Source organism: Lissotriton vulgaris, chromosome 8 (genome assembly GCF_964263255.1).
Source record: "Lissotriton vulgaris chromosome 8, aLisVul1.2, whole genome shotgun sequence".
In the NCBI taxonomy this organism is placed as follows: Eukaryota; Metazoa; Chordata; class Amphibia; order Caudata; family Salamandridae; genus Lissotriton; species Lissotriton vulgaris.
Genome location: NC_141696.1, coordinates 2,276,879 through 2,302,614, shown reverse-complemented (window position 1 = coordinate 2,302,614; position 25,736 = coordinate 2,276,879). Strand labels below are relative to the sequence as shown.

The following is a 25,736-nucleotide window of genomic DNA, read 5'->3' as shown; positions in this document are numbered from 1 at the left end:
AGACCCCTTTCTCCCGTAAATACTCCAATAGACGTCTGGAGTGGGTGAAAGGTTAAAATCCGCCCGACCTTAGTAGGAAGAGATTCCTATGTAAAGCTCTGGTTTATTCTACGTTGAAGGATACAGTGTTGCAAAATATTGTGCACCTAATCTTTGTCTCCTTGGAGACCAACTCTGCAAAAACACTTTTTAGGCAGTAAATGCTAGAAAGTGATGATGAATGGGATGCGACCATATTAGCAGTACAACTAATGATGGACGACGCAAGTATCCTACATAATGAACCGAATGCAATAATCATTCCGGTACATTTAAGAAAATCTATAACTTTAAAACTTATAGAAAACGGACTGACACCACAGGGTGGTACAGTCGTCTTCGTGATAGAGGCTCACGAATATCGGCAGACAGAGGTATTCTATTCATGGATAAAATTTCCAGCGGCAAACGCCGCAACACAAGAGTTCCACTACTATACAGTAGAGGATCCACCGGAAGAGTACGCTCCTTTCGAGGAGATAGAAATTCCTCTTAAATTTCAAGAGCACCTGCTCTGGTTTAATGGCGCCCTAAAACACAATGATCACATAACTAGGCTCGGTCCACTAGGTAGACCAGGAGCAACGTGGCCGGTTCTAGCCAGCTACACACCACATCCGGACATCGAAAAAATGTCAAGAGAAGAGCTGTTAGTACAGCTAAAAACACTTATAAAAATACATAGGCAATTAGTCCAATATGTAATGCGGACTGCAACAGTCCAACCAGCTGTTAATGTACCACAGCTGACCCCTCATCAGGGGAACACTAATAAAATTACACCACAGAACATACAATCATGTCTTGGTAAAACACCCGTAAAACGGGAACAAATTCCTTTCTGGTTAGCACAGAAAATCACTCAAATAGAGGCAGTATTTCCTGATACTACCCCTATTGAGAAACACAGAATCTTGACCATCTGCCTTCCTATGGGAATCGCACCACACATAGAGGACTGTGACACTTGGGGTACAGTCTTTGCTTCCATTTACACAAAAACACACGGTGTTCCGTCTATGGCGGTAATACCAGAAGTGCTAAAACAGATTCAGAATGAATACGGTCCAGAGCCCGCTTTAAATCTAGGTATAAAATTACTGAAAGACTTCAAGCAGGTCTCGGCTATATTACTAGCCAACATAAAAGGAGAAGCAGCATCTGTGGCGATCCGCCAGAAGTTGAGGGAAACAGATATAACAGGTTAACCAATTGAGCTTGCCAGAATCATAGAGAAATGCTATGAAGAATTAGGTAGAGACAGCTTGGGTGGAAAACCGGTAAAGCCCCAACTGCTCGAAAATCCTGAAAAATTATTTATTAAAAATAATTTAAACACTCCTAAGAAGAGTTGGGATGGAAATAAACAATCCACTCCCAAGGAAAAAGTTTTCCAGTCCAGAGGAAGGTCTCCTCGACGGAGGGAAAGAACTCCGACTCGAGAACACCAGTCTCCCCAGCGGGAGCCCTCTGAGAAAAGATATAACCTTAGAAATAGGGATAATTTGAAAAAACCTATTAGATATCAAAGTATTGATACACGTCCCTCTCGATCTGTTTCGCAGAAAACGGAAAGAAGAGGACGGTCAGACCCAGGAGAGCACACCAAGTCCAAAGACAAGGAACCTGCTCAGAGTAAAAAATCTCAATTTCAGAAAAAGAAGGTAGCCAGTATTAGAGTAATCGAACATGCCGAGAATACTGAGGACAAAGTTGAAAAACGGGGAGTGGGCATTGACAATGTTGGACAGTGCAGCAGAAATCAGTATAGCCCGCAAGATCTTGATGAGTCATCTGGAGACAGTGGACACGAATGAATACATTCAGGTTGAAACTGCCGACACCAGACTTAGCGAACCCCATAAGATATACGAAATAACATTGCGTATAGAGGGTGATAAGACTAGGAAAATAAGGGGTCTATTTTGGGATAAACTCTCAAAAGGCTATGATATCCTGATAGCTGAAAAAGATTGCCCCCCAGAGTTTGTCAGGGAGTGCCCTCGTGGCGAAGAAATGATTATGCCTGCCTTCTCGATTCACATTCCGATTCACAAAAAATATACTTATGCAAGGAAATGGGCAGTTGCTCAAGCACCTGCGTTGTATAAGAATCATGTTGGATGGGATGAGGACTCTCCTCCTCACAAAATCCAGTTAAAAAATCAACCTACTGCACAGAGGCAGTACCCAGTTAAGCAAGAAGCTAAAAAACAAGTCAGGGAGATTTTAGATCAATTTGAATACCAGGGGTGATTGAAACATGCACCTCTCAAATGAACAATCCTTTGTTTCCTGTCTCCAAGCCAGACAATTCATATCGTCTAGTTTTGGACTACAGACACCTTAATTCATGTTGTAAAACTTTTGCAGTACAGAACTCGCATAGTGCAGCCCTAATGAATAATATAGTTAGGAAAAAATATAAAACGACATTAGACATATGTAATGGTTTCTTTTGTCAAAACATTGCTCCAGAAAGCAGATATTTGACCGCTTTCTCAGCATTTGGGTCGCAGAAAAAATTCTGTCGACTCCCACAGGGGTTCAAGAACAGCCCAGGATTATTCTCAGCTAGAGTAACAGAGTTACTACAAATATATGATGATGAGGCATTATCTTATGTCGATGACATCTATCTAACAGATGACGACTTGGATACTCACTTGAAAAGAGTGAACACCATTATACTTGGGTTCGCAGCAGAGGGTTACAAATTCAACTTTAAAAAGTCTCGAATTGCCCATCTGACAATATTATTTTTAGGATACGAATTATCAAGTGAAGGAAAAAGCCTAGCGGACAACTTCTTAGAGAAGTGCGCTGTACTCCAAGCTCCAAAAACGCTGAAGAATTTACAATCGATTCTAGGTTTTCTGAATTTCGGAAGAACTTACATTCTAAATTACGCGGAGAGGGTTAAACCTCTCTACGAACTAATTAAACCTGATTTTAAACAAATCAATTGGACTCAAAAACACACAGAAATTTTGAGATCACTGCAAACAGACATGTTAGCAAAAACTAAATTAGATACACGTGACAACACACGCGGTCTTGTAATCCGAGTCATCCCAGGAAGATGCGGATTCACGTACCTAACCTCTAATGAGGGAGAAAAGGTACTAATTTCAATTAAATCTCACTTGTACACACAAGCAGAAGAAACATTCAGTCCCACAGAAAGAACTGTGAAAGCAGTGCAAATTGCATTAGCAAATGAACGAGAATTAGCACACGGCAAACGGATTAATATCCTTACAGCGGAATCCGCCTTCGAGGCGCTATTCAGCCCAGTAAACCTGCCTACAGTGTCACTGGATCCGAAATGGATACAGTACGTAGATTCTCTTGCAGCAGAGGACGTGAAATTCTATCACGGACCGCTCCTAAACGAACTGAATGATTTAGAATATGAAGAAGAATATCCTCTGCCAATCGAACTTCTGCCTCTCCCACAATACGCCTGTATAATCTATACAGATAGATGACCTGCTCATCTGTGCTGATACGAGGAACTGCTTTTCTGCCCAAATCCCAAACCGCATTCCCTGGGGCAGAGGTCGGCTGGTGGGAGCGTCACTGCAATCGGCAGTTTTCCATCTCGCTCTCAGCGCGACCCGCCCAGGTAGCAGTGCATTGGTTGTGCCCAGGAACAGCCTACCGGGGGACTGCGAGGCCCAGAAACCACCGCTCTTTGCAGCCGGCGCCTCTTCCCCCGGCGGCCACGCCCACTGATTGGAACGCTGCTTTATAACCTTTCGCGACACCCGCTCCGCGGGTGCCGCTCACTGACCTGCTCATCTGTGCTGATACGAGGAACTGCTTTTCTGCCCAAATCCCAAACCGCATTCCCTGGGGCAGAGGTCGGCTGGTGGGAGCATCACTGCAATCGGCAGTTTTCCATCTCGCTCTCAGCGCGACCCGCCCAGGTAGCAGTGCATTGGTTGTGCCCAGGAACAGCCTACCGGGGGACTGCGAGGCCCAGAAACCACCGCTCTTTGCAGCCGGCGCCTCTTCCCCCGGCGGCCACGCCCACCTCTCTTCCCCTACATCTAGCCAGTCTCTAACGCGCCGCGGGTCGCGCGCGGGTCGCTGCCCGGGGCGAAGACCGGGCAAAGACCGGGCCGTTTTAGGCCGTTAGAGGCTGGTAGAGACTGGACTGGGCCACCCCCCTGACATTAATATTATCATCTGACCCTTTTTTATAATAACATACCCACGATTTTCTTTAGTTCCACAACCCAACGAGAACAGCAATGGTCCTTACGAGAGGGAACAAAACCAAAACCAAAGCCCCTAGCGCTGCAGGCAAATTGCTTGGGCCTATGGATGATTTTCTAGCGAAGGCAAACACTCTCATAGATGAAAGCATATCACTCATTGAAGAAAGGGTCTCCCTAGATCTGGCATTCGCAAAAAGATCCTCATTAGGCATCTTGGCGGAAGCCAGATCCCCAGCACTAGGAGCCCCAAATGCAGAGTTGGCGCCAACTAGAGAGAGACGCAGCCTACCGAACACAGTAGACCTGTCAGTATCTCAGCTAGCGGACTCTCAACTCAGCTTTGATCTAGAAAAAACCCCTGAACTGCTTCCAACAACACCTGCACAAATGTCTTCGTCAGAAAAAAGATTAGAAAGGGGTAGGAGGGAGGGAGCAATTAGCAAGAAAAGGGTACCTAGAAACCCCACCACCCCAGAAAACCTGACAATACCACCAATCATCCCACAAATCCAAGATGATAGGGCGACACATATTGAGATCCTAGCGTCAGTCCATCAGGTAGAGAAGGAGCCATCTTCCCTGATAGTCTTGGACCCTTACTCCACTAAACAAACTCTGGTGGACTTGAATGTTGTCGAGGATCAAGAACTAACACTCTCTAGTATAGCCAATGTAGTCAAACATGCGTTACAACCCTTAGAACACCGGTTAGCAACCCTAGAATCGCAAATTTCTAAACTTCTACAAAATCAGCAGTCATCTCTACCACCATGTCCTCAAAAACCAGTACAAAATTATAGCAAAAAAACAATAAGTACCAATGCATCTATTGTCAATCCTTCTTTACCCAATCCACAACAAAAGACCCTCCGGATAACCACTCCAAATCTGCCGACCAATAAAAATACCGCAAATTCGACCAAAACAACAAAAACTGTAGTAGCCCAAAGCTCCACTAGCAATTCACAACAGACCACCACTTCGACTTCCCCAGCTGTGGCTGCTACTACTGCCGCGGTTCCGACGGCACCAAGCAGTACAGCCAATAAAACCCCAGGGAAAATCATGCATAAAACAACAACAAAAACCTTACCCCCCCCACCCGTACCACCAAAAACACCTGCGGGCAGGCTCAAGAGAAATACTGCGGGGAATCCTGGTCCTCCAAGACTCCCAGCAGATTTCCCTCCAGAGGCCTCACCCTATGTGGTAGTTATGGCTGGAGTTCCAGAACTAACAGATCTTACCCCAGAACCGGTCTGGTCCCTAAAAAATAAAGCTCAGCACTGGCTCCAGACCAACCGCCCAATTCCATCCTCTTGGCGTGGAAGAATCAGATCTGTAGCCAGGGTACCGTGGGTAGGCAATACCCGAAAAACCATTCCCGGGGACTGTATCACTATCACATTCGAGGACCCTCGAATAGCGGATTATGTCTGTGCCTGGGAAGACATCACCACAAATGGAGGAATCAAGATCAAGTCCCTCTCCTTTTTTTACCCCTTTAGGCAAGTGGACGGCTATATACAGGAGCAGGAGCCTCCTTGGTCCGTCCCATTCCCCAAGCAGGATGACCTTTCAAACATCAGATATCACGGTCCCCCTAATCTATACGAGCCAGACTACTCTTGGCATACAGTGAGACAACGCCGCCAGGGAGGAAGGTGGGATGATAGAAGACCTTATACACAATGGCCCCCACATAGAGAGCAATCACGATGGGACCCATGGCAAAACATTCCGCTAAGCAATAGGTTTAGCGGCTTAGAAATGGTCGACTGACCATTAACAGAAATCCCTCCCATTGACATCCAATTACCCTCCCCTCTACAGCCCAATACCACCTCCTCACTTATCAGTAACAAGGACACGATAACCCTAGAAGTAGAATCTGGCGATGACTCTTCATTTATCATAGCCTCTTATTGGAACATCGCGGGCCTCCGAAATAAAATCGAGGATGGCTCTGCGCAGAAGTTCCTAACCCCATACCAAATAATCTGTCTCCAGGAGACATGGTCCGTAGAAGAATTTCATCTACAAGGCTATAAAACTTACAATGTTCCAGCCCTAACCAGTACAATGGGCAGACCAAAAGGCGGGTTAGCAATCTACATCTCAAATTCCCTACCTCTCAATAAAGTGGTCACACTCTCCCAGGACGCCAATCATCAAATTCTATCACTTACCCTTCCCAACAAAGACATTATCATTCTGACCAATACGTATAATTATTTATCGGAAGAAAACTTTATAATTCTCCTCACTACTATTACCGATAAATTAAAACAAGCACTCCACCAGAGCCCTGCAAATAAAGCAACCCATTTAATTTGGGGGGGCGATTTTAATCTCCATCCCTGCACAGCTCCCAACCTACTGTGCTGTGGGATCGTGGACGACTTCAACGTCCCACTAGCACACCTCGCTCACTCTAAATTAGGAAATATAATTAACATCGCCCTATCAGATCTGGATCTCCAGATTGCCAATCATGTAAAAGCAGACCCAAATGAATTTATACCGACCTATGTGGGCAGAGGACATAAGACCACAGTAGATTTTATATTTCTTTCCCAAAGCCTAATGACGAAATTTAAAGACTTTGAAGTCATTGTCACTCCCCTCAGCGATCACGCAGCCCTAACAATAACACTGTTCATGCCTGCCAACTTCTCCCATAAATCGGAGATGGCGACCACTCTCATGCAGAACAAGATTGAGGTTGGTAAATGTAATGGACTAACAATCAGATGGGCTAAAATTAACCCATCTGACATAATGAAAAAATTAATAACGCGGTCCTACCCAAATATAATGAAATGCCTGGATCTCGCAACTAGTCACAAGGAAGTCCTGAGAAATTTTAACCTAATATTAGACGCTATAAAGGACCTGCTCACCTCAAAACCTAAACCAAACCGCCCCACAAAACCAAAGTGGTTTAATCATAACTGCACAGCGGCCCTATCAAAGTTAAAATCTGCACTCAAAAACAACCCACGTGATGCGGCTCAGATCCGGCTGCTCAGGCGCCAATACACAGGGGAAAGAAAGCTGAGAACTGCCCAACTCAAGCAAAAGCTATGGGACGATCTCCACCAAGGCGCAGTCTCACAAAACAGCGAGCTTTTCTGGCGCACGGTCAGAACCCCATATCTCACAGAAAAGGATACCCCAAAAATAGAAGTCGCCATCGACGAAAATACCTGGGTTTCCCACTTTGAGGAAATTTTCAAGAACACCCTACCAACAGAATCCCCACTCCCCACGGTTAATTACCCTATCCTGGTCCCCTTTGACATCCCAGACCTCATAGACGCTCTGCAGCGCAGCAAATCAGGCAAGGCACCAGGACCCGACGGGGTCCCGGTGGACCTTTTTAAAAGTAACCAAGACCTCTGGGCCCCCATCTTAACTAGAGTATGTACAGCAGCAGCAAGTGAGGGAATCTTAACTTCTTGGACAAAATCAATAATGGTTCCCATTTTCAAAAAGGGGGACCGACAAGATGTAAAATGCTACCGGCCCATTTCACTGCTGGATTCGCTCGGGAAAGTAGTGGGGAGAGTGATTCTAGAGCGTCTCCAGCAGTGGACCGAGGACCAGGGCATAATTTCGGATATCCAATTTGGATTCCGAGAAGGTTTTGGTACCCTAGAGCAGGTCCTCAATCTTACCCTAATAATGGGGAAATATACACAGGCCATCCCCACTAAGATATATATGGTCTTTGTCGACCTTTCCGCAGCTTTTGACTGCGTTTCGCACACAAAGCTGTGGAGGGTCTTAGCACAATTGGGAGTAGATCCACCCCTTTTAGACTTCCTCAGAGAGCTCTATACCGGGGCTACAGCCAGAGTACGCTTTGGCGTTAATGGAGAGTTGACGTCCCCGTTTAGCGTAGGGCGTGGGGTCAGGCAGGGATGTGTCCTGGCCCCCTTCCTCTTCTCACTCTACACTAATGGCTTAGAGGAGGAGATGTTGAGGGGGGCCCAGGACCTCCCACGCATAAATCGCCGCCTGATCCCAGCCCTGCTCTACGCGGACGACGCCGTCATCCTAGCACGAACACCCAAAGAACTCCAGAAAGCAGTGGGCAGATACACGTCCTTCATGGGCAATTTAGACTTAAAGGTGAACGTGAAAAAAACGTTCGTAATGACAGTTGGCAGAGGCCAAAAAAGAACCTATCCCATAGTCCTCAACAACCAAAAGCTTGAACCTACCCCCCACTATCCCTACTTGGGGGTCATGATAGATGACCAACTCTGTTGGAAGCAAGCAGTGAGCACAAGGGCACTTTTATTCAGGAGATCAATTGCAGCTCTAATAACTTTCTCTCAGAGATTAGGCAAAAGACCACCAGTAGAGCTCCTTAAGATTTATAATGCCAAATGCCAGGCAATCGCAACATATGGTGCAGGAGTCTGGGGGTACACTGACATTAGTCCTATTCAGAAGGTGGAAAACACCTTCCTAAGATTCTTGCTAGCTACCCCCAAAGGCACCTCAATCTACGCAATGCACCTAGAATTAGCTATACCCTACCTAGAGGATTTAATTAAAATAGAACCTCTGATGTTGTGGCGCCGCATTTGGAAATCAAACAAAAATGCTCTGACTCAAGCTATCATCGCAGACTCAATGAACATGGACAATTCTGCAAAAATAAAGTGGCTCTTATATGTTAGGAACTTTTTCACCGATCTAGGCCTTGAGAACTACTATTCAGACCCGACATCTATAACGGACATTCCAAAAAAAGATCTTAAACGCCAAGCACTACGCCATTTGGAGTCGTTAAGACTCGCATCCAATTCCTCAAAAACGGCAGTGATCCACTCAAACATGATCCAAGTAGCCTTTGTCATTCACCCGTACCTGGAACTCCAAATACCAACTTACGAGAGGATGCTTATCACAAGATTTAGGCTAAATATATTCTTTAGAATGGTCACTTTTCCGTCACAAAACTGTTGGGATGCTATACTCCCGCCCTGTCCTTGTGACGGTCTATCAACGCAGTCGAACTTGCATGTGATCCTGCTCTGTAAATACCACCAAGCCCACAGAAAGACCTGGCTTTTACCGATATTAAAATCTTGGGGATTGAGACAGTGCAGACCTGCCCTTTTAAGACTGCAAATGTTGGAAACGGCAAATGTCTGTTATTTTATTAGTAGTTTCCTAAAGTGTATTATGAAACATAGAAAGAACCTCTAAAAACCTTGTCAGTTCGAGCATAAGCGGCACCTTGCACATTTTGATTAATTTTTTTCTTTTAACTATGAAATGAATTTTACCAGAAACATATGTAACATGTGTATTTTTACTGTGTATGATATTTTGTGTACTTTTATGGTTTTTCCACTGTGAATAAGCCGAATAAAGATTTTATATATATATATACAGATAGTTTTGTACAGCATTTTAATGTAGAGAGCAAATCCTACAATGCAGCATGTGCGATCATTAAAGGTCGTTGGCTGTGCGGTAAATTCAGACCGAAAGTAACAAAAACTGAATCTGTAAGAAACTGTTCGGTTCAGAGAACTGAAATCAGATGTTTAAAGATGGCGCTCGAAAATGCAGAACGTGAATTCCCGACACTTATCGTGTGCGATTCTCATTTTTGCGTCAACTCTTACAATAATAAACTGCAGAGCTGGATTGATAACGATTTCAAAGATGACACAGGTGCCAAAATAAAGCATAAATTGCTCTGGAACGAGGTAGCTCTTTTACAGAAAGAACTACAAAAGACTCACGTGATACACGCACAGAGTCTTCAACGTGATGGCGTTCACGTTGCAGGGAATTCATTGGCTAACACAGCCATAGCGGAAGCAACTAAACCGGCTTCCGTAGCCACAAAAAAGCGTGCAAGAAAATACATAGACGGGGAAACCATGCTGGCAGTTAAAACGACCTTAAAAGGCGACTGTGCAGCACTACCCGTGAACTATCCACTCAATTATTCGTGCATAATCGATGCAAACTCTGTTCCTTTTGCTCGAATCCCTGGAGTGGGGGATAGAGTAATTCCAAACAGGAGCAGGAGGGGCTTCCTCTTACTGGAAGCACACATGGGGTTGGGTCTGAGACACCAAACAATTAAAGATTCTCTGAAAGAATTACAATCAGAGTACTGGTGGCCAGGAATGAGCATAGATATTCAATGTTTTGCTCAAAATTGTGAAAACTGCAACAGAGATCGCAGTAATGAACAGGCCAGTGTAGTTTCAGGAACCCTGATAGACAGCATAAGGCGATCTATCTGCGCAATCAAAGAAGAGAAGCGCGTCCCATTGTACACCATTAAGGCTAAACGCACTTAAAAAATGAGGCCCCAGCGCTCGGCTGACGCCAGAACGGTTATAAAAGATTTGCGAGTCTTTATCGGCACATACGCAATTACCACGTTTCATTCTGACCAGGGTCCTGCTTTTAGCCCTCGAGCTTATAAGGAGGCCATGGCCGGCATGGGAATTGGGTTGCGGTATTCTTGTCCGCCGTACCCCGAAAGGGAATAGTGTGGTTGAAAGAAAAAACCTTAAATAAAGCATAAAGCAATCTATAACAGCGAAGGTATTAGGTTCAGGCACTGGGTGGGTCAAACATTTAATAAGTGTCCAAACTAGTCTTAATAACTTGCCAAGAAATTCTCTAAAAGGTTTCAGCCCATACAAACTATTGTTCGGAATTAGAATGCGTATTCAGGACCTCGATAGTCAGATGTCAGTGGTACAAGAAGAAACAACGCACTTTGATGTAAAGGATCGTTTGGCTGTCTTACAGGAACTGAATGAAACAAGAAAATCCTTAAGCAACACAAAGTTAAAGCAACAGCCATCTACCACTGACGAGGCACCTCAAGCAACAGCCCCAGCAAGGCCTGTCTGGATTCCAAAGATTGGGGATCTAGTCAGAGAAAAGATCGCGGTGAAGAAGGAATTTGGGCCTTCTTACAGAAAAGCAGTACCTGTCTTGGCAGTCACCGGAACAAGATCAGTTGTGCTACCGCCCCTTGCTGGTAAAAAGGAGAACAGCGTCGTGTCTATCGATCTGGTAAAACCACAAGCATGTGGCCTATAATCAACAGTAGGCCCAGTGGACTCCCAAGAAACAACAGAATACCCAAACTTGCAACAATCCAAGAGGTTCAAACTGAAAGACTAATCACATTCGATCAGCCTGCAGTGCACAATGAAGGACTATGCAATAATGCCATGGAACTCGTGCCTCTTGAGACACAGATTGAAACAGTTCGTCAAGAAACTCCAGTCTACAATAATGTGGCATCAGAAAATGCCAGCGAGAGACAAATTGAAAATTCGATCCCAACAATTGACAGAACTGCCTCTGGTTATTTCATCAACTTCGACAACTTCTCTGAAGATCAAAACGACCCCGAAGTGATGCCAGAAACAAAAAAGACTTTTTCAGAAAATACAAAAGAACTCCTTCAACTAATCAAAGAATTATATCTGGATACACCGTTGATCGAGCATTGGATTATTTCAGGGGTATTCATACTCCTACTATGCCTAATTTTAGTTTTAATTTTAGGAAAGTTTATTACAATTGAATAGACACAGCAAGTCAGAACATCAACTTAGTCCTCAAACCACACAGATCATCCCACGTGAAGAAAAGAGAACTGTCAACAGTAAATGTCACAGCCATTCCAACACCTGGTGGGGTAGTATGGGAGAAAACTGACTATGAAATTTATGGTCCGGTCGAGATCCTGAAGTATCCTCATCAACTGAAGGTTTCCTTAAGTGACTTTGTAAAACACAGTACATTCTCTGATGATTGGGACTTTAACAGTATTAATGATATGATGTCTGATTTAGTAATGTCAGCTAGATTCACAGATCATGATTATTTACAAGGTTCATCTAGTTATGAGCAAAATTTCTGCTACACCCATTATGGCGGCCATTACTTGCATAAATCTGCAAGGCCTAGAAATGTTTTTATGTATAATCAATGGGAACATTGTGCAACACCACCTAAAAGCAGTTCTAAGACATTCTTTGAGAAATTCAAGTACTTCTCAGGGTTTAACACTAGTAATGCAGAAACGTTTTATTATAAACTGTTAGATAAAACAGGAATGAAAACAATGCTGACAAATTCTAAATTGATATATTCAGAAGCATTTTATGAAAAAATGATGACATTTGGTTTTGATTATTGGAAAAATAACATTGAAACAATAACCATTTGGGGTACAAAAGATTGGCAGGTACAAGGCCTTGAAGCACTATTCAGAACCTGCATGATACCAGAACAAATGTTGTTTTTAAATGACACAATACACCAAACATCCTGTCTTGGCCTAGCTAAGAACAAAGACCTTAAAACACCGTCTATTGCAAAGCCAATACCTGAAAATGCAACTACAGATATTGAGTTAGACGTGTCACAAATTTTACATTTTACCAGAACACATCCTGATTGGAAAAAGTGGTTAATCTGGCCTACTGACACAAACAACTGTCAAGATAGATTCCTGAATAAAACACAGGGGTTAAAAATGACCAGACTAGACCCTAGATATTCCCAGAGACAACATCCAGGGATAATAACAACATACAGTGTAGGGAAACTCTGCCTCGAATGGCTAACATCATCCACACTGGCTGAAGTTAAGCAACACTTGTCTTTACTAAAAGATGGTGCTGATTTGCGCGATTTCATTCTTGGACCACGCAAACAGCGTCAAAAGCGTTTCATAGCGACCAGTATCTATGCTGCGTACAACGAGGCTTGGAAAGTCACACAAATTGAAACAGCTGAAAAAATACGAGAAATTGATCGTATTAATTTGGAAAAATCACTTTCTGTAGTGGACAATGGGTTAATGACTCTGTCCTCCAGAATATATTCGTTGGACAATATTGTATCCTCTGCCTTTGATGTGATAGACAGAGACTTGCTAATCTTACAACATGGCCAATCTCAATTACGTTCTATTATAGAATTAGGCTGGAGGCTGCAAAATCTTCGTTCAGGCTATGTGCCTTGGCGTTTAATCAACACAACGTCATTGTTTTCCGTTTTTAACCTTACTGATAAACAAATCAGTTTGGCACAGAAAGGAGCAGACTATACAATCCTGAGCATCGAAAAACTTGAGAGATTACCATTGACAATGTCAGAGAGTCCTGTCATTGAATGGATAATACACGGAATTATCACTATTCCGATAACAACTTTCCGATTTAAAAAGTGCCTTGAGTACATACCTACTGGCCAGTATGAACTATTAGGTAAAGGATATGTAAAATCAGAATGGAAATTACCATACACACATTCTTGCTACAGTGACAGCGACAAAAATGTATTTCTTAGTGGTGACAACTGTAAACATTCGCTAAGCGGTACACTTTTGTGCCAGGGTATTAATTTACACGGAGCTTGTGATGGAAATACAAACAACCTTTCATGCCACCAGCTTGTCACACCTGCAACTCAGATAGAGCCCTTCTTTATGCAACTTGCAAACGGGAGTTACATTCTTAGAACGGATCACAGATGTTGTGGCCTTGTTCCAGGGAAAAGTTATCTAGTAAGAGTAACATCCATGGTCAAATGCTGTATGCAGGCATTGTTCCCGAGTGGGCCTGCAGACACAGTGACTCCCATCTGGCCTCGTCTGAATCTCTATTCTATACGAATTGATACTTTAAGCAAAATGAAATCTGTACTTTTACAGACAACAGTGCCTATAACGTCATCAAAAGAGACGTATGATCTTCTAGTTGCAAGGACAGCTACTGAAGTTCATGACCTTTTATCAACAAATTGCCCCGTGCATTTCGTACAAATGCTAAGCCAACTCCTTAACATGTCTAGTGTCACAGGCATCCCAGGCATATTTAAGACGATTTTTACGGGACTGCTAACACCCTTTCAAGCAATCTTGGGAATCATTCCTAATTTTGTGCACTCTGTTTTTGGCGGCATACCATTATTTTTGGGACTCGTAGCAGGGATTTTATTTTTGACCCTACTGCTTCGTTATGGCAAGCCCCAGCTCAGACAAGACTCCCAGGGGAATGGAAGAGACAATCCTAGCAATGCGCTACCGGGACAGGATAACTAACGTCCTTGGATTAGCCAGGCTGAGAGATCTAAACATGACCTGATTCCTTTCATTCAGACCTATATGGCAGAACTGTATCTTACCGGTACTAAGATGTATGCTATGCGGAGATGAATGCGTGTTGGACATCTGTCTTTCACTTCCATCAGCAGTACCAATGGACGTCGATACTTCGCTAAGTCCGATACTACTGTTTATGTTATTCCAATGCGCAGGGCCTACAATGTGATTCAACTGAAACCAAATGTGCGATTACCACGTATACCTCAATACCGTATCTCACTTGATGGCGAGCGTGCGCTATTAGCGATCATTAATGACCTGATCAAAAAGGATGTCATAGAAGAAACTCGCGGAAACATGTGTAATAGTCCTGTGCTACCCATTCTTAAACGAACTGATCCATCTAAACCTCCTGTGTATCGTTTCATAATTGATTTGAGAGAGGTGAATAAAATTGTGATTCCACAGTTCCCCGTGGTCCCTGATATCACGGCTTTGTTAACTCTGATTCCAGCCTCTGCCTCCTGGTTCACGGTAATCGATCTAAAGAATGCTTTCTTTAGTATTCTGATTGCTGAGGAAAGCAGAGACCTATTCGGATTCTCATTAGGTGGTCGCAGTTTCAGACTAAAACGCGTACCACAAGGCTATTGTGAAAGTCCGTCGATTTATAGCCAAGCACTTAAAAGTCAACTTGATGCATTTGTGTTACCGACGGGTGCGGCTTTGATTCAATACGTTGATGACCTATTAGTGGCAGACGATACAGAGGCTATTTGCAAAACGGCTACAGTATCATTATTACACTATCTACATGGCTTGCATCACAAAGTGTCGCCTTCTAAGCTGCAATATTGTTGTCAAGAAGTAACCTATTTGGGTCACTTATTGTCAAAAGAGGGCAGAAGGTTGACCCCAGAGAGAATTGCAGCGATTTCCCGAATGACTGTGCCAAAAACTCAGAGAGATGTACGTGCCTTTCTAGGTATTACGTCATACTGCAGACAATGGATTCCAAATTTTTCATTGTTGGCAAAACCATTGATAGCCTTTACGTGCAAGGATGTTTCATCTCCTTTACCATGGACTGAAGAGTGTCAGAAAGGTTTTTCTGAATTGCGTGAAGCATTGTGTTCGGCTCCTGTGTTGGGTACTCCTGATTACAGTAAGCCGTTTACACTATATGTTCACGAGAGGGATGGTTGTGCGTTGAGTGTCTTGACACAACAATTTGGTGACAAACAGCGTCCATGTGCATATTTTTCTTCGACTTTAGACCCAGTAGCTAGAGCCTTGCCGAGTTGTTTAAGAGCAACAGCGGCAGCTGCGGCGTCCATTTGACAGTCCGCAGGTCTGGTCATGGATAATATGCTCACGGTGATGGTTCCGCATGCAGTTGACACTCTTTTGAACCTAACGAAAACTCAACATTTGACGAGCGCAAGGTTGTCTGGGTATGAGTTGACGTTACTGGCCAGTCACATACGGATAAAACGATGTAATGTGTTGAATCCATCAACATTGCTGCCGATCAACACGGAGTTAAGTGATGTAGCATCGCATGACTGTCTTCTGAGAACTGAAGAGGAAACAAAAGGTCGTATTGACCTGAAAGATACTCCATTGGTAGACCCTGATGGTACTTTGTATGTTGATGGTTCGTGTTTTAAGTTGCCGAATGGTGATGTGACGACTGCATATGCTGTAGTGACATTGAGTACGGTTGTAGAAACTGCAAGATTGAGTCAGAATTCGGCCCAGGCTGCTGAATTGATCGCCTTGACGAGAGCGTGTGTGTTGTATGCTTTTGGTGTGGCGCATAGTTTTGGGCGATTGTGGAGAGAAAGAGGATTCTTTACGTCGCATGGTACAAAGATTCAGCATGGACAGCTTGTGAATGATCTTTTAGATGCATTTACATTGCCTAAGCAGGTGGCAATAATTAAGTGTAGTGCGCATCGGAAAGTGACGGATGATGTTGGTCGTGGTAATGCGTTTGCAGATGAGACGGCTAAGGAGACAGCTAAAGATTTGACAAACCGAATGTATGTTACGAGTTCAGTGAGATGGCCAACGGAGACTAGTATGTGTGAAGACACAGTTGAGAGTGTGAAGGGAATACAGAATGAGGCCACTGAGATAGAAAAGACAAAGTGGAAAGAGAGCATGGGAAAGTTGGATGAGAATGGATGTTGGGTTGATTTGTCAGAGAAACAGAGATGGATGTTACCGGATGCATATGTGCTTGCGGTTGTTACAATGGCTCATGGTACAGCACATATTAGCGCAAAAGGCATATGCAAATTGTTGTCTCCTGTATGGAAGAATGATGGTATTACTAAGTGTGCAGAGAGAGTGGTAAAGAATTGTATGGTATGTTTGATGTACAACCCTGGAAAGTGTACCCCCACTCCACCTGGTCATTTTGCCCCTCCTACCTGTCCTTTCGAAGTTATCCAGTTGAACTTCATCCACATGGAGAGATGCAACAATTTGAAGTATGTTTTGGTTGTAGTATGTGCGTTCTCCAGATGGATTGAGGCTTACCCCCTTAAGGATAATACTGCCCTGTCCACAGCAAAAATTCTGCTCAAAGAGTTTTTCCCCAGGTATGGAATGCCTCGGATCGTATGGTCAGACAACGGAAGTGAGTTCGTGGGAAGTGTGATGAAGAGTGTGTGTCGTGGTTTAGGTATAGTACAGAAATTTCATAGTGCTAATCATCCTCAGTCAGCGGGCTTGGTGGAAGGATACAATGGCACCCTGAAACTAAAACTTGCTAAAATTCAGGCGACTACTGGTTTATCATTGCCAGATGCTTTGCCTCTAGCTCTCCTATCAACCAGGGCAACTGTGCACTCTCGAGTAGGGCTTAGCCCATATGAGATTGTATTCGGTCGTCCGGCTAATATTTGGGGAGTTCCAAGACCAAAAGAGTTGAACAGACTTGAATATCCAATGCTGATTGATTATCTTCATGATCTGACTGCTAAATTGAGTTTGATTCATGAACAGGTCTTTGAGGCTCTGCCGTCGCAAACTGAGGGTCCTGGTCATCGGCTCCAACCAGGTGATTGGGTGTTGACCCGCAACTTCGGACAAAAACGAAACCTTGAACCGAGGTTTGTGGGACCTTTCCAGGTGCTACTAGCAACGAGGACGGGGGTTCGGCTGGAAGGACGGAAGCATTGGGTGCATGCCACCCACACCAAGAAGGTTCCACTTCCTTTGCAAGCGGATACTTGGATGAGAAAAGGTTTCAGCGAAGCCCAGCCCATATCTGACACTCCTGTTGATTCCCCTCAAATAATTCCTTTTCCTTCAATCTTGGAGAAGTCAAGTGCTGAACAATTGCCTGAACAAGCGAACACTCATTTGTCGTCCAATCCACTGTTTGAAGATCGGACTCGCCCTGGAAGCAGCCGATACTTCCTTCGTCCACGCACAAAAGACTAATAAATAATTTTTTGTTATTTTTGAATTTTCCCATTTGCCCTGAACATTGTGGACATTTTATATTGTGTACCTTTTTCTTTTTCATGCAGCCAAGAACATTATAGTAAATTGAATGTTCAATTTATCTAGAACCTATCATCCGGGTTGGCCGTAGGGCCGTGCGGGTACTTTCTTCTGTTTAGCAGCTATCGACACTAGGTCGGTTTCTTTTGTCAATTTCTGGGAACTCCTGGGAATTGATAATCGCTACTCAGAACGAAGTGCGTCAAGAACGTCGCGGACGGTTGTTAGAGGATGGAATTTTCTAAGCTGTCGAAAAGAGAGAAAATGTCGGCGCAAAGATCTGCATTATATACGGTGTTTCGTACAAAATGTTTTTTGTTGCATGTTTTCATGTTGTTCCTAACTGTATCTATGCTGCTGGTGGGGGGAGTATATTATGGTTTTCAGTTATTGTTGCCTTCTACTATACCTACTCCTCCTTCTCATGATCTAAACTTCGCTTCTACTGTTTCTCCACATTCCTTTCATCTTCTGCCGCAACACGAACAAGTCAGACATGCGGAATTTAGAAACAATTCCTTTATTCAACTTCTGCATCAGCATCAGTTAGTGGTAAACACCACAAATTGTTGGGTGTGCGGGTTAATGCCACATACCATGGATAAAGGTATTCCGTATTTGGTCCTTCCTTATAGTTCCCAAGGGTCAGCTCGAGCATTCCAAACTATGTTCCGAAGTGCACTAGATTCCTACCCCCATCGAGAACCACGCTCAGCAAAATTTGGTCCTGGCCCGTACCACAAGTCTCTGGCGTTAGCTATTGCTGATTTAGATAGAGATATTTTTGACGCATCGCTTATCCCAGAGGAGGAGGTGCGAGCGTATAAGGAACTAAGTGAGACTGAGTATAGTGTATCAGTGGGTGATAGGCAGCTTAAAAGCTCATCACCGATATGGATTGTACCTCACCTTGGTCACTTCTGTCTGGAAGGTCTTGGTCGAAATCCGAGAGCGCGGTTTGGGAAGAGTGCTTGTACTGAGACATACGTCTTACCGATGCTCTCTTCCCCTGTCTTCCTAACTGCCAAGGGTACCTATTTTGTATGTTATGATCGAGCATATACGTGGTTACCTCATGACTTCTCGGGTACCTGCTATATTGCAAATCTCTTGCCTCCGACCTTCACTGTTGCTGCAGATTATCACAGAACTAGAGTTGTGAGAGGTGTTATTAGCAAAGAAGATACTGCCGGTCAAGAAGCAGGAGACTTCTTTAAGGGTTTCCTACCTTTCTGGGGCCCTATGGTCAATAGCAGGAATCTGAGACAGTTATCTCGCGTAGTAGAGTCAACTGCTAACATAACCGCAAGTGCCCTTGGTAATTTGACAGCCGAGCTTCAGGCGGACAGACTTATGACGTTACAGAACCGTATGGTTCTAGACGTTGTGCTAGCACATAGAGGTGGTGTGTGTAAGGTCATCCATTCGAGTTGCTGCATATTCATACCTGATAACGCTCCAACGGTTTATCAAGCCATCTCTAAGTTGCACAAAATCTCGGAGTCCATACACGTGGACGAGGGAAATTGGACGCTTCTAGGATGGTTTTGGGGCCTGATGTCGACTTGGGGTTGGAAGATTCTGATGATCATAGGGGTTGTTGTGACGTTTCTGTTCACGTGTTGTCTTTGTGTACAGTGTGGTCCTGCCTTATGTGGCCTTTGTGCTACAACGTGCATGAGAAGGCCATCTGTTACCAAAGAGGCATTGATGGATAGAATAATGTTTCAGCAACATCTGAATGATCTGATGAATATCGAGATCGATTATGATTCCGACTAGTGCTTGCCTACATGAGGGCAAAAGGAGCGTCTGAGGTTCCGTGAAAATCGTTATGACGTTTTGGGCATTGCCGAATATGGACGAGTTTGGTATCTAAGAACCGTAAATGGCGAGTTCGTTAAGTGTACGCATTTTCGCTACACTACTCGAAGGGGTTCGCCTAATTTACGTGTTTCTCCATCTGAACCCTCGGGTTCCATTTTAGATACGGCATCCATTTTGTTTCTTGCCCTCACGTAGTCAGCGAGCAGGCAACTGTTCGCTTCATGACCCTTTGGTTCCCAAGCCTTACGGAAGACGCATATTCCTTTCATACGTCTTTATGGCCGGAGGAATGACACTGCGAAGGCAGATGGCTCAGCTTGAGGGTAATCTTGTCATGCCGGGCTATTGTTTCAGCCGTGCACGTGCTGGGATCAAGCTCTTTGATCCTACGATCATGCTTCCAATATTACCCCTACACTCTTTTCTCTACGTGTGTCTGACTTCCTAGCAGCTGTTCTTGTCTTTTCTCTCTATCCTTTACAACTCAAGTGGAATGTGCCTAACGGTGGGAAGATGTGCTTTTACAGTTGGGAACCGGTGATGTTACTGTAATTACGTTCCAGAGTTCTAAAGACATGAAAGCGACCCTTTTGAAGCTTACTGTGGGAACTGAGTTGTAACCTTTTGTTCACATGTTGTGCAATGGCAAAATCTTGTATAAAAGAGAGCGACCCACATACGCAATTTGAAGCAGACTCTCAGAACCTACATGCCGATGTACTTCTAATGACTCTTGCCTCCCTGCAGTAATAAACGCTGATCTTTGACGCCGAAGGAAGTCTCCCGTGTCTCTGTCTCTTGTGCGCCGAAACAGGTATCCCATGAAGGTTATAGGTGTTGTTCCCTGGCACCGCTGGTTCTGTTAAAAGTCCAGTCCTTCATCCCCATTCTAATTCATCTCTAGGCAGTGCTGCAGCAGTGTCTGTATTCCAAGCTATAATTCCCCATTCTAAGTCATCTCTAGGGAATGCTGTAGCTGTGTCTGTATTCCAAGCTATAATTCCCCATTCTAAGTCATCTCTAGGCAGTGCTGCAGCAGTGTCTGTATTCCAAGCTATAATTCCCCATTCTAAGTAATCTCTGGGCAGTGCTGTAGCTGTGTCTGTATTCCAAGCTATAATTCCCCATTCTAAGTCATCTCTAGGCAGTGCTGCAGCAGTGTCTGTATTCCAAGCTATAATTCCCCATTCTAAGTCATCTCTAGGCAGTGCTGTAGCTCTGTCTGTATTCCAAGCTATAATTCCCCATTCTAAGTCATCTCTAGGCAGTGCTGCAGCAGTGTCTGTATTCCAAGCTATAATTCCCCATTCTAAGTCATCTCTAGGCAGTGCTGTGTCTGTATTCCAAGCAGTAATTCCCCATTCTAAGTCATCTCTAGGCAGTGCTGCAGCAGTGTCTGTATTCCAAGCTATAATTCCCCATTCTAAGTCATCTCTAGGCAGTGCTGTAGCTGTGTCTGCATTCCAAGCAGTAATTCCCCATTCTAAGTCCTCTAGGCAGTGCTGCAGCTGTGTCTGCATTCCAAGCAGTAATTCCCCATTCTAATTCATCTCTAGGCAGTGCTGTAGCTGTGTCTGCATTTCAAGCAGTAATTCCCCATTCTAAGTCATCTCTAGGCAGTGCTGCAGCTGTGTCTGCATTCCAAGCAGTAATTCCCCATTCTAAGTCATCTCTAGGCAGTGCTGTAGCTGTGTCTGTATTCCAAGCTATAATTCCCCATTGTAAGTCCTCTAGGCAGTGCTGCAGCAGTGGCTGTATTCCAAGCAGTAATTCCCCATTCTAAGTCATCTCTAGGCAGTGCTGTAGCTGTGTCTGTATTCCAAGCTATAATTCCCCATTCTAAGTCATCTCTAGGCAGTGCAGCAGCAGTGTCTGTTTTCCAAGCTATAATTCCCCATTCTAAGTCATCTCTAGGCAGTGCTGTAGCTGTGTCTGTATTCCAAGCTATAATTCCCGATTCTAAGTCATCTCTAGGCAGTGCTGTAGCTGTGTCTGTATTCCAAGCTATAATTCCCATTTCTAAGTCCTCTAGGCGGTGCTGCAGCAGTGTCTGTATTCCAAGCTATAATTCCCCATTCTAAGTCATCTCTAGGCAGTGATGTAGCTGTGTCTGTATTCCAAGCTATAATTCCCCATTCTAAGTCTTCTAGGCAGTGCTGTAGCTGTGTCTGCATTCTAAGCAGTAATTCCCCATTCTAAGTCATCTCTAGGCAGTGCTGTAGCTGTGTCTGTATTCCAAGCTATAATTCCCCATTCTAAGTCCTCTAGGTAGTGCTGCAGCAGTGTCTCTGGTCACAGCAGTAATTCCTCATTCTAAGTCCTCCACATAGTGCTGCTAGCTGCTTTTCTGGTCCCATCAGTAACTCCTCCATTCTTATTCATCTCTAGGCAGTGCTGTAGCTGTGTCTGCATTTCAAGCAGTAATTCCCCATCCTAAGTCCTCTAGGCAGTGCTGTAGCTGTGTCTGCATTCCAAGCAGTAATTCCCCATTCTAAGTCATCTCTAGGCAGTGCTGCAGCTGTGTCTGCATTCCAAGCGGTAATTCCCCATTCTAAGTCCTCTAGGCAGTCCTGCAGCTGTGTCTGCATTCCAAGCGGTAATTCCCCATTCTAAGTCCTCTAGGCAGTGCTGCAGCTGTGTCTGCATTTCAAGCAGTAATTCCCCATTCTAAGTCATCTCTAGGCAGGGCTGCAGCAGTGTCTGCATTTCAAGCAGTAATTCCCCATTCTAAGTCATCTCTAGGCAGGGCTGCAGCAGTGTCTGTATTCCAAGCTATAATTCCCCATTCTAAGTCATCTCTAGGCAGTGCTGCAGCAGTGTCTGTATTCCAAGCTATAATTCCCCATTCTAAGTCATCTCTAGGCAGTGCTGTAGCTGTGCCTGTATTCCAAGCAGTAATTCCCCATTCTAAGTCATCTCTAGGCAGTGCTGTAGCTGTGTCTGTATTCCAAGCTATAATTCCCCATTCTAAGTCATCTCTAGGCAGGGCTGCAGCAGTGTCTGTATTCCAAGCTATAATTCCCCATTCTAAGTAATCTCTAGGCAGTGCTGCAGCAGTGTCTGTATTCCAAGCTATAATTCCCCTTTCTAAGTCATCTCTAGGCAGTGCTGCAGCAGTGTCTGTATTCCAAGCTATAATTCCCCATTCTAAGTCCTCTAGGCAGTGCTGCAGCTGTGTCTGCATTCCAAGCAGGAATTCCCCATTCGAAGTCATCTCTAGGCAGTGCTGTAGCTGTGTCTGTATTCCCAGCAGTAATTCCCCATTCTACGTCATCTCTAGGCAGTGCTGTAGCTGTGTCTGTATTCCAAGCTATAATTCCCCATTCTAAGTCATCTCTAGGCAGTGCTGTAGCTGTGTCTGTATTCCAAGCAGTAATTCCCCATTCTAAGTCATCTCTAGGCAGTGCTGTAGCTGTGTCTGTATTCCAAGCTATAACTCCCCATTCTTAGTCATCTCTAGGCAGTGCTGCAGCAGTGTCTGTATTCCAAGCTATAATTCCCCATTCTAAGTCATCTCTAGGCAGTGCTGTAGCTGTGTCTGTATTCCAAGCTATAATTCCCATTTCTAAGTCCTCTAGGCAGTGCTGCAGCAGTGTCTGTATTCCAAGCTATAATTCCCCATTCTAAGTCATCTCTAGGCAGTGCTGTAGCTGTGTCTGTATTCCAAGATATAATTCCCCATTCTAAGTCCTCTAGGCAGTGCTGTAGCTGTGTCTGCATTCTAAGCAGTAATTCCCCATTCTAAGTCATCTCCAGGCAGTGCTGTAGCTGTGTCTGTATTCCAAGCTATAATTCCCCATTCTAAGTCCTCTAGGTAGTGCTGCAGCAGTGTCTCTGGTCACAGCAGTAATTCCTCATTCTAAGTTCTCCACATAGTGCTGCTAGCTGCTTTTCTGGTCCCATCAGTAACTCCTCCATTCTAATTCATCTCTAGGCAGTGCTGTAGCTGTGTCTGCATTTCAAGCAGTAATTCCCCATTCTAAGTCCTCTAGGCAGTGCTGTAGCCGTGTCTGCATTCCAAGCAGTAATTCCCCATTCTAAGTCATCTCTAGGCAGTGCTGTAGCTGTGGCTGCATTCCAAGCGGTAATTCCCCATTCTAAGTCCTCTAGGCAGTCCTGCAGCTGTGTCTGCATTCCAAGCGGTAATTCCCCATTCTAAGTCCTCTAGGCAGTGCTGCAGCTGTGTCTGCATTCCAAGCAGTAATTCCCCATTCTAATTCATCTCTAGGCAGTGCTGTAGCTGTGTCTGCATTTAAAGCAGTAATCCCCCATTCTAAGTCATCTCTAGGCAGTGCTGCAGCAGTGTCTGTATTCCAAGCTATAATTCCCCATTCTAAGTCATCTCTAGGCAGTGCTGCAGCAGTGTCTGTATTCCAAGCTATAATTCCCCATTCTAAGTCATCTCTAGGCAGTGCTGTAGCTGTGTCTGCATTCCAAGCAGTAATTCCCCATTCTAAGTCCTCTAGGCAGTGCTGCAGCTGTGTCTGCATTCCAAGCAGTAATTCCCCATTCTAAGTCATCTCTAGGCAGTGCTGTAGCTGTGTCTGTATTCCAAGCTATAATTCCCCATTCTAAGTCATCTCTAGGTAGTGCTGTAGCTGTGTCTGTATTCCAAGCAGTAATTCCCCATTCTAAGTCATCTCTAGGCAGTGCTGTAGCTGTGTCTGTATTCCAAGCAGTAATTCCCCATTCTAAGTCATCTCTAGGCAGTGCTGCAGCAGTGTCTGTATTCCAAGCTATAATTCCGCATTCTAAGTCATCTCTAGGCAGTGCTGTAGCTGTGTCTGCACTCCAAGCAGTAATTCCCCATTCTAAGTCCTCTAGGCAGTGCTGCAGCTGTGTCTGCATTCCAAGCAGTAATTCCCCATTCTAAGTCATCTCTAGGCAGTGCTGTAGCTGTGTCTGCATTCCAAGCAGTAATTCCCCATTCTAAGTCCTCTAGGCAGTGCTGCAGCTGTGTCTGCATTCCAAGCAGTAATTCTCCATACTAAGTCATCTCTAGGCAGTGCTGTAGCTGTGTCTGCATTCCAAGCAGTAATTCCCATTTCTAAGTCCTCTAGGCAGTGCTGCAGCAGTGTCTGTATTCCAAGCTATAATTCCCCATTCTAAGTCATCTCTAGGCAGTGCTGTAGCTGTGTCTGTATTCCAAGCTATAATTCCCCATTCTAAGTCCTCTAGGTAGTGCTGCAGCAGTGTCTCTGGTCACAGCAGTAATTCCTCATTCTAAGTCCTCCACATAGTGCTGCAGCATTGTCTGTATTCCAAGCTATAATTCCCCATTCTAAGTCATCTCTAGGCAGTGCTGTAGCTGTGTCTGTATTCCAAGCTATAATTCCCCATTCTAAGTCCTCTAGGTAGTGCTGCAGCAGTGTCTCTGGTCACAGCAGCAATTCCTCATTCTAAGTCCTCCACATAGTGCTGCTAGCTGCTTTTCTGGTCCCATCAGTAACTCCTCCATTCTAATTCATCTCTAGGCAGTGCTGTAGCTGTGTCTGCATTTCAAGCAGTAATTCCCCATTCTAAGTCCTCTAGGCAGTGCTGTAGCTGTGTCTGCATTCCAAGCAGTAATTCCCCATTCTAAGTCATCTCTAGGCAGTGCTGTAGCTGTGTCTGCATTCCAAGTGGTAATTCCCCATTCTAAGTCCTCTAGGCAGTGCTGCAGCTGTGTCTGCATTCCAAGCAGTAATTCCCCATTATAAGTCATCTCTAGGCAGTGCTGTAGCTGTCTGTATTCCAAGCTATAAGTCCCCATTCTAAGTCCTCTAGGCAGTGCTGTAGCTGTGTCTGCATTCCAAGCAGTAATTCCCCATTCTAGGTCATCTCTAGGCTGTGCTGCAGCTGTCTGTATTCCAAGCTATAAGTCCCCATTCTAAGTCCTCTAGGCAGTGCTGTAGCTGTGTCTGCATTCCAAGCAGTAATTCCCCATTCTAAGTCATCTCTAGGCAGTGCTGTAGCTGTGTCTGCATTCCAAGCAGTAATTCCCCATTCTAAGTCCTCTAGGC

At 44.5% G+C, this 25,736-nt stretch overlaps 2 protein-coding genes across 2 annotated transcripts in view; one reads left to right on the top strand and one right to left on the bottom strand.

Annotated features, from left to right (window-relative positions):
• The window catches only part of LOC147693195 (NACHT, LRR and PYD domains-containing protein 12-like), a 1,166,314-nt gene that overhangs the window by 550,426 nt on the left and 590,152 nt on the right, over positions 1-25,736 (bottom strand). The window lies entirely within an intron of this gene.
• LOC147693196 (endogenous retrovirus group PABLB member 1 Env polyprotein-like) lies at positions 18,139-19,689 on the top strand. The gene has a single exon (XM_086933620.1). It carries the CDS (start codon positions 18,139-18,141, stop codon positions 19,687-19,689), a length of 1,551 nt encoding a protein of 516 aa, XP_086789746.1.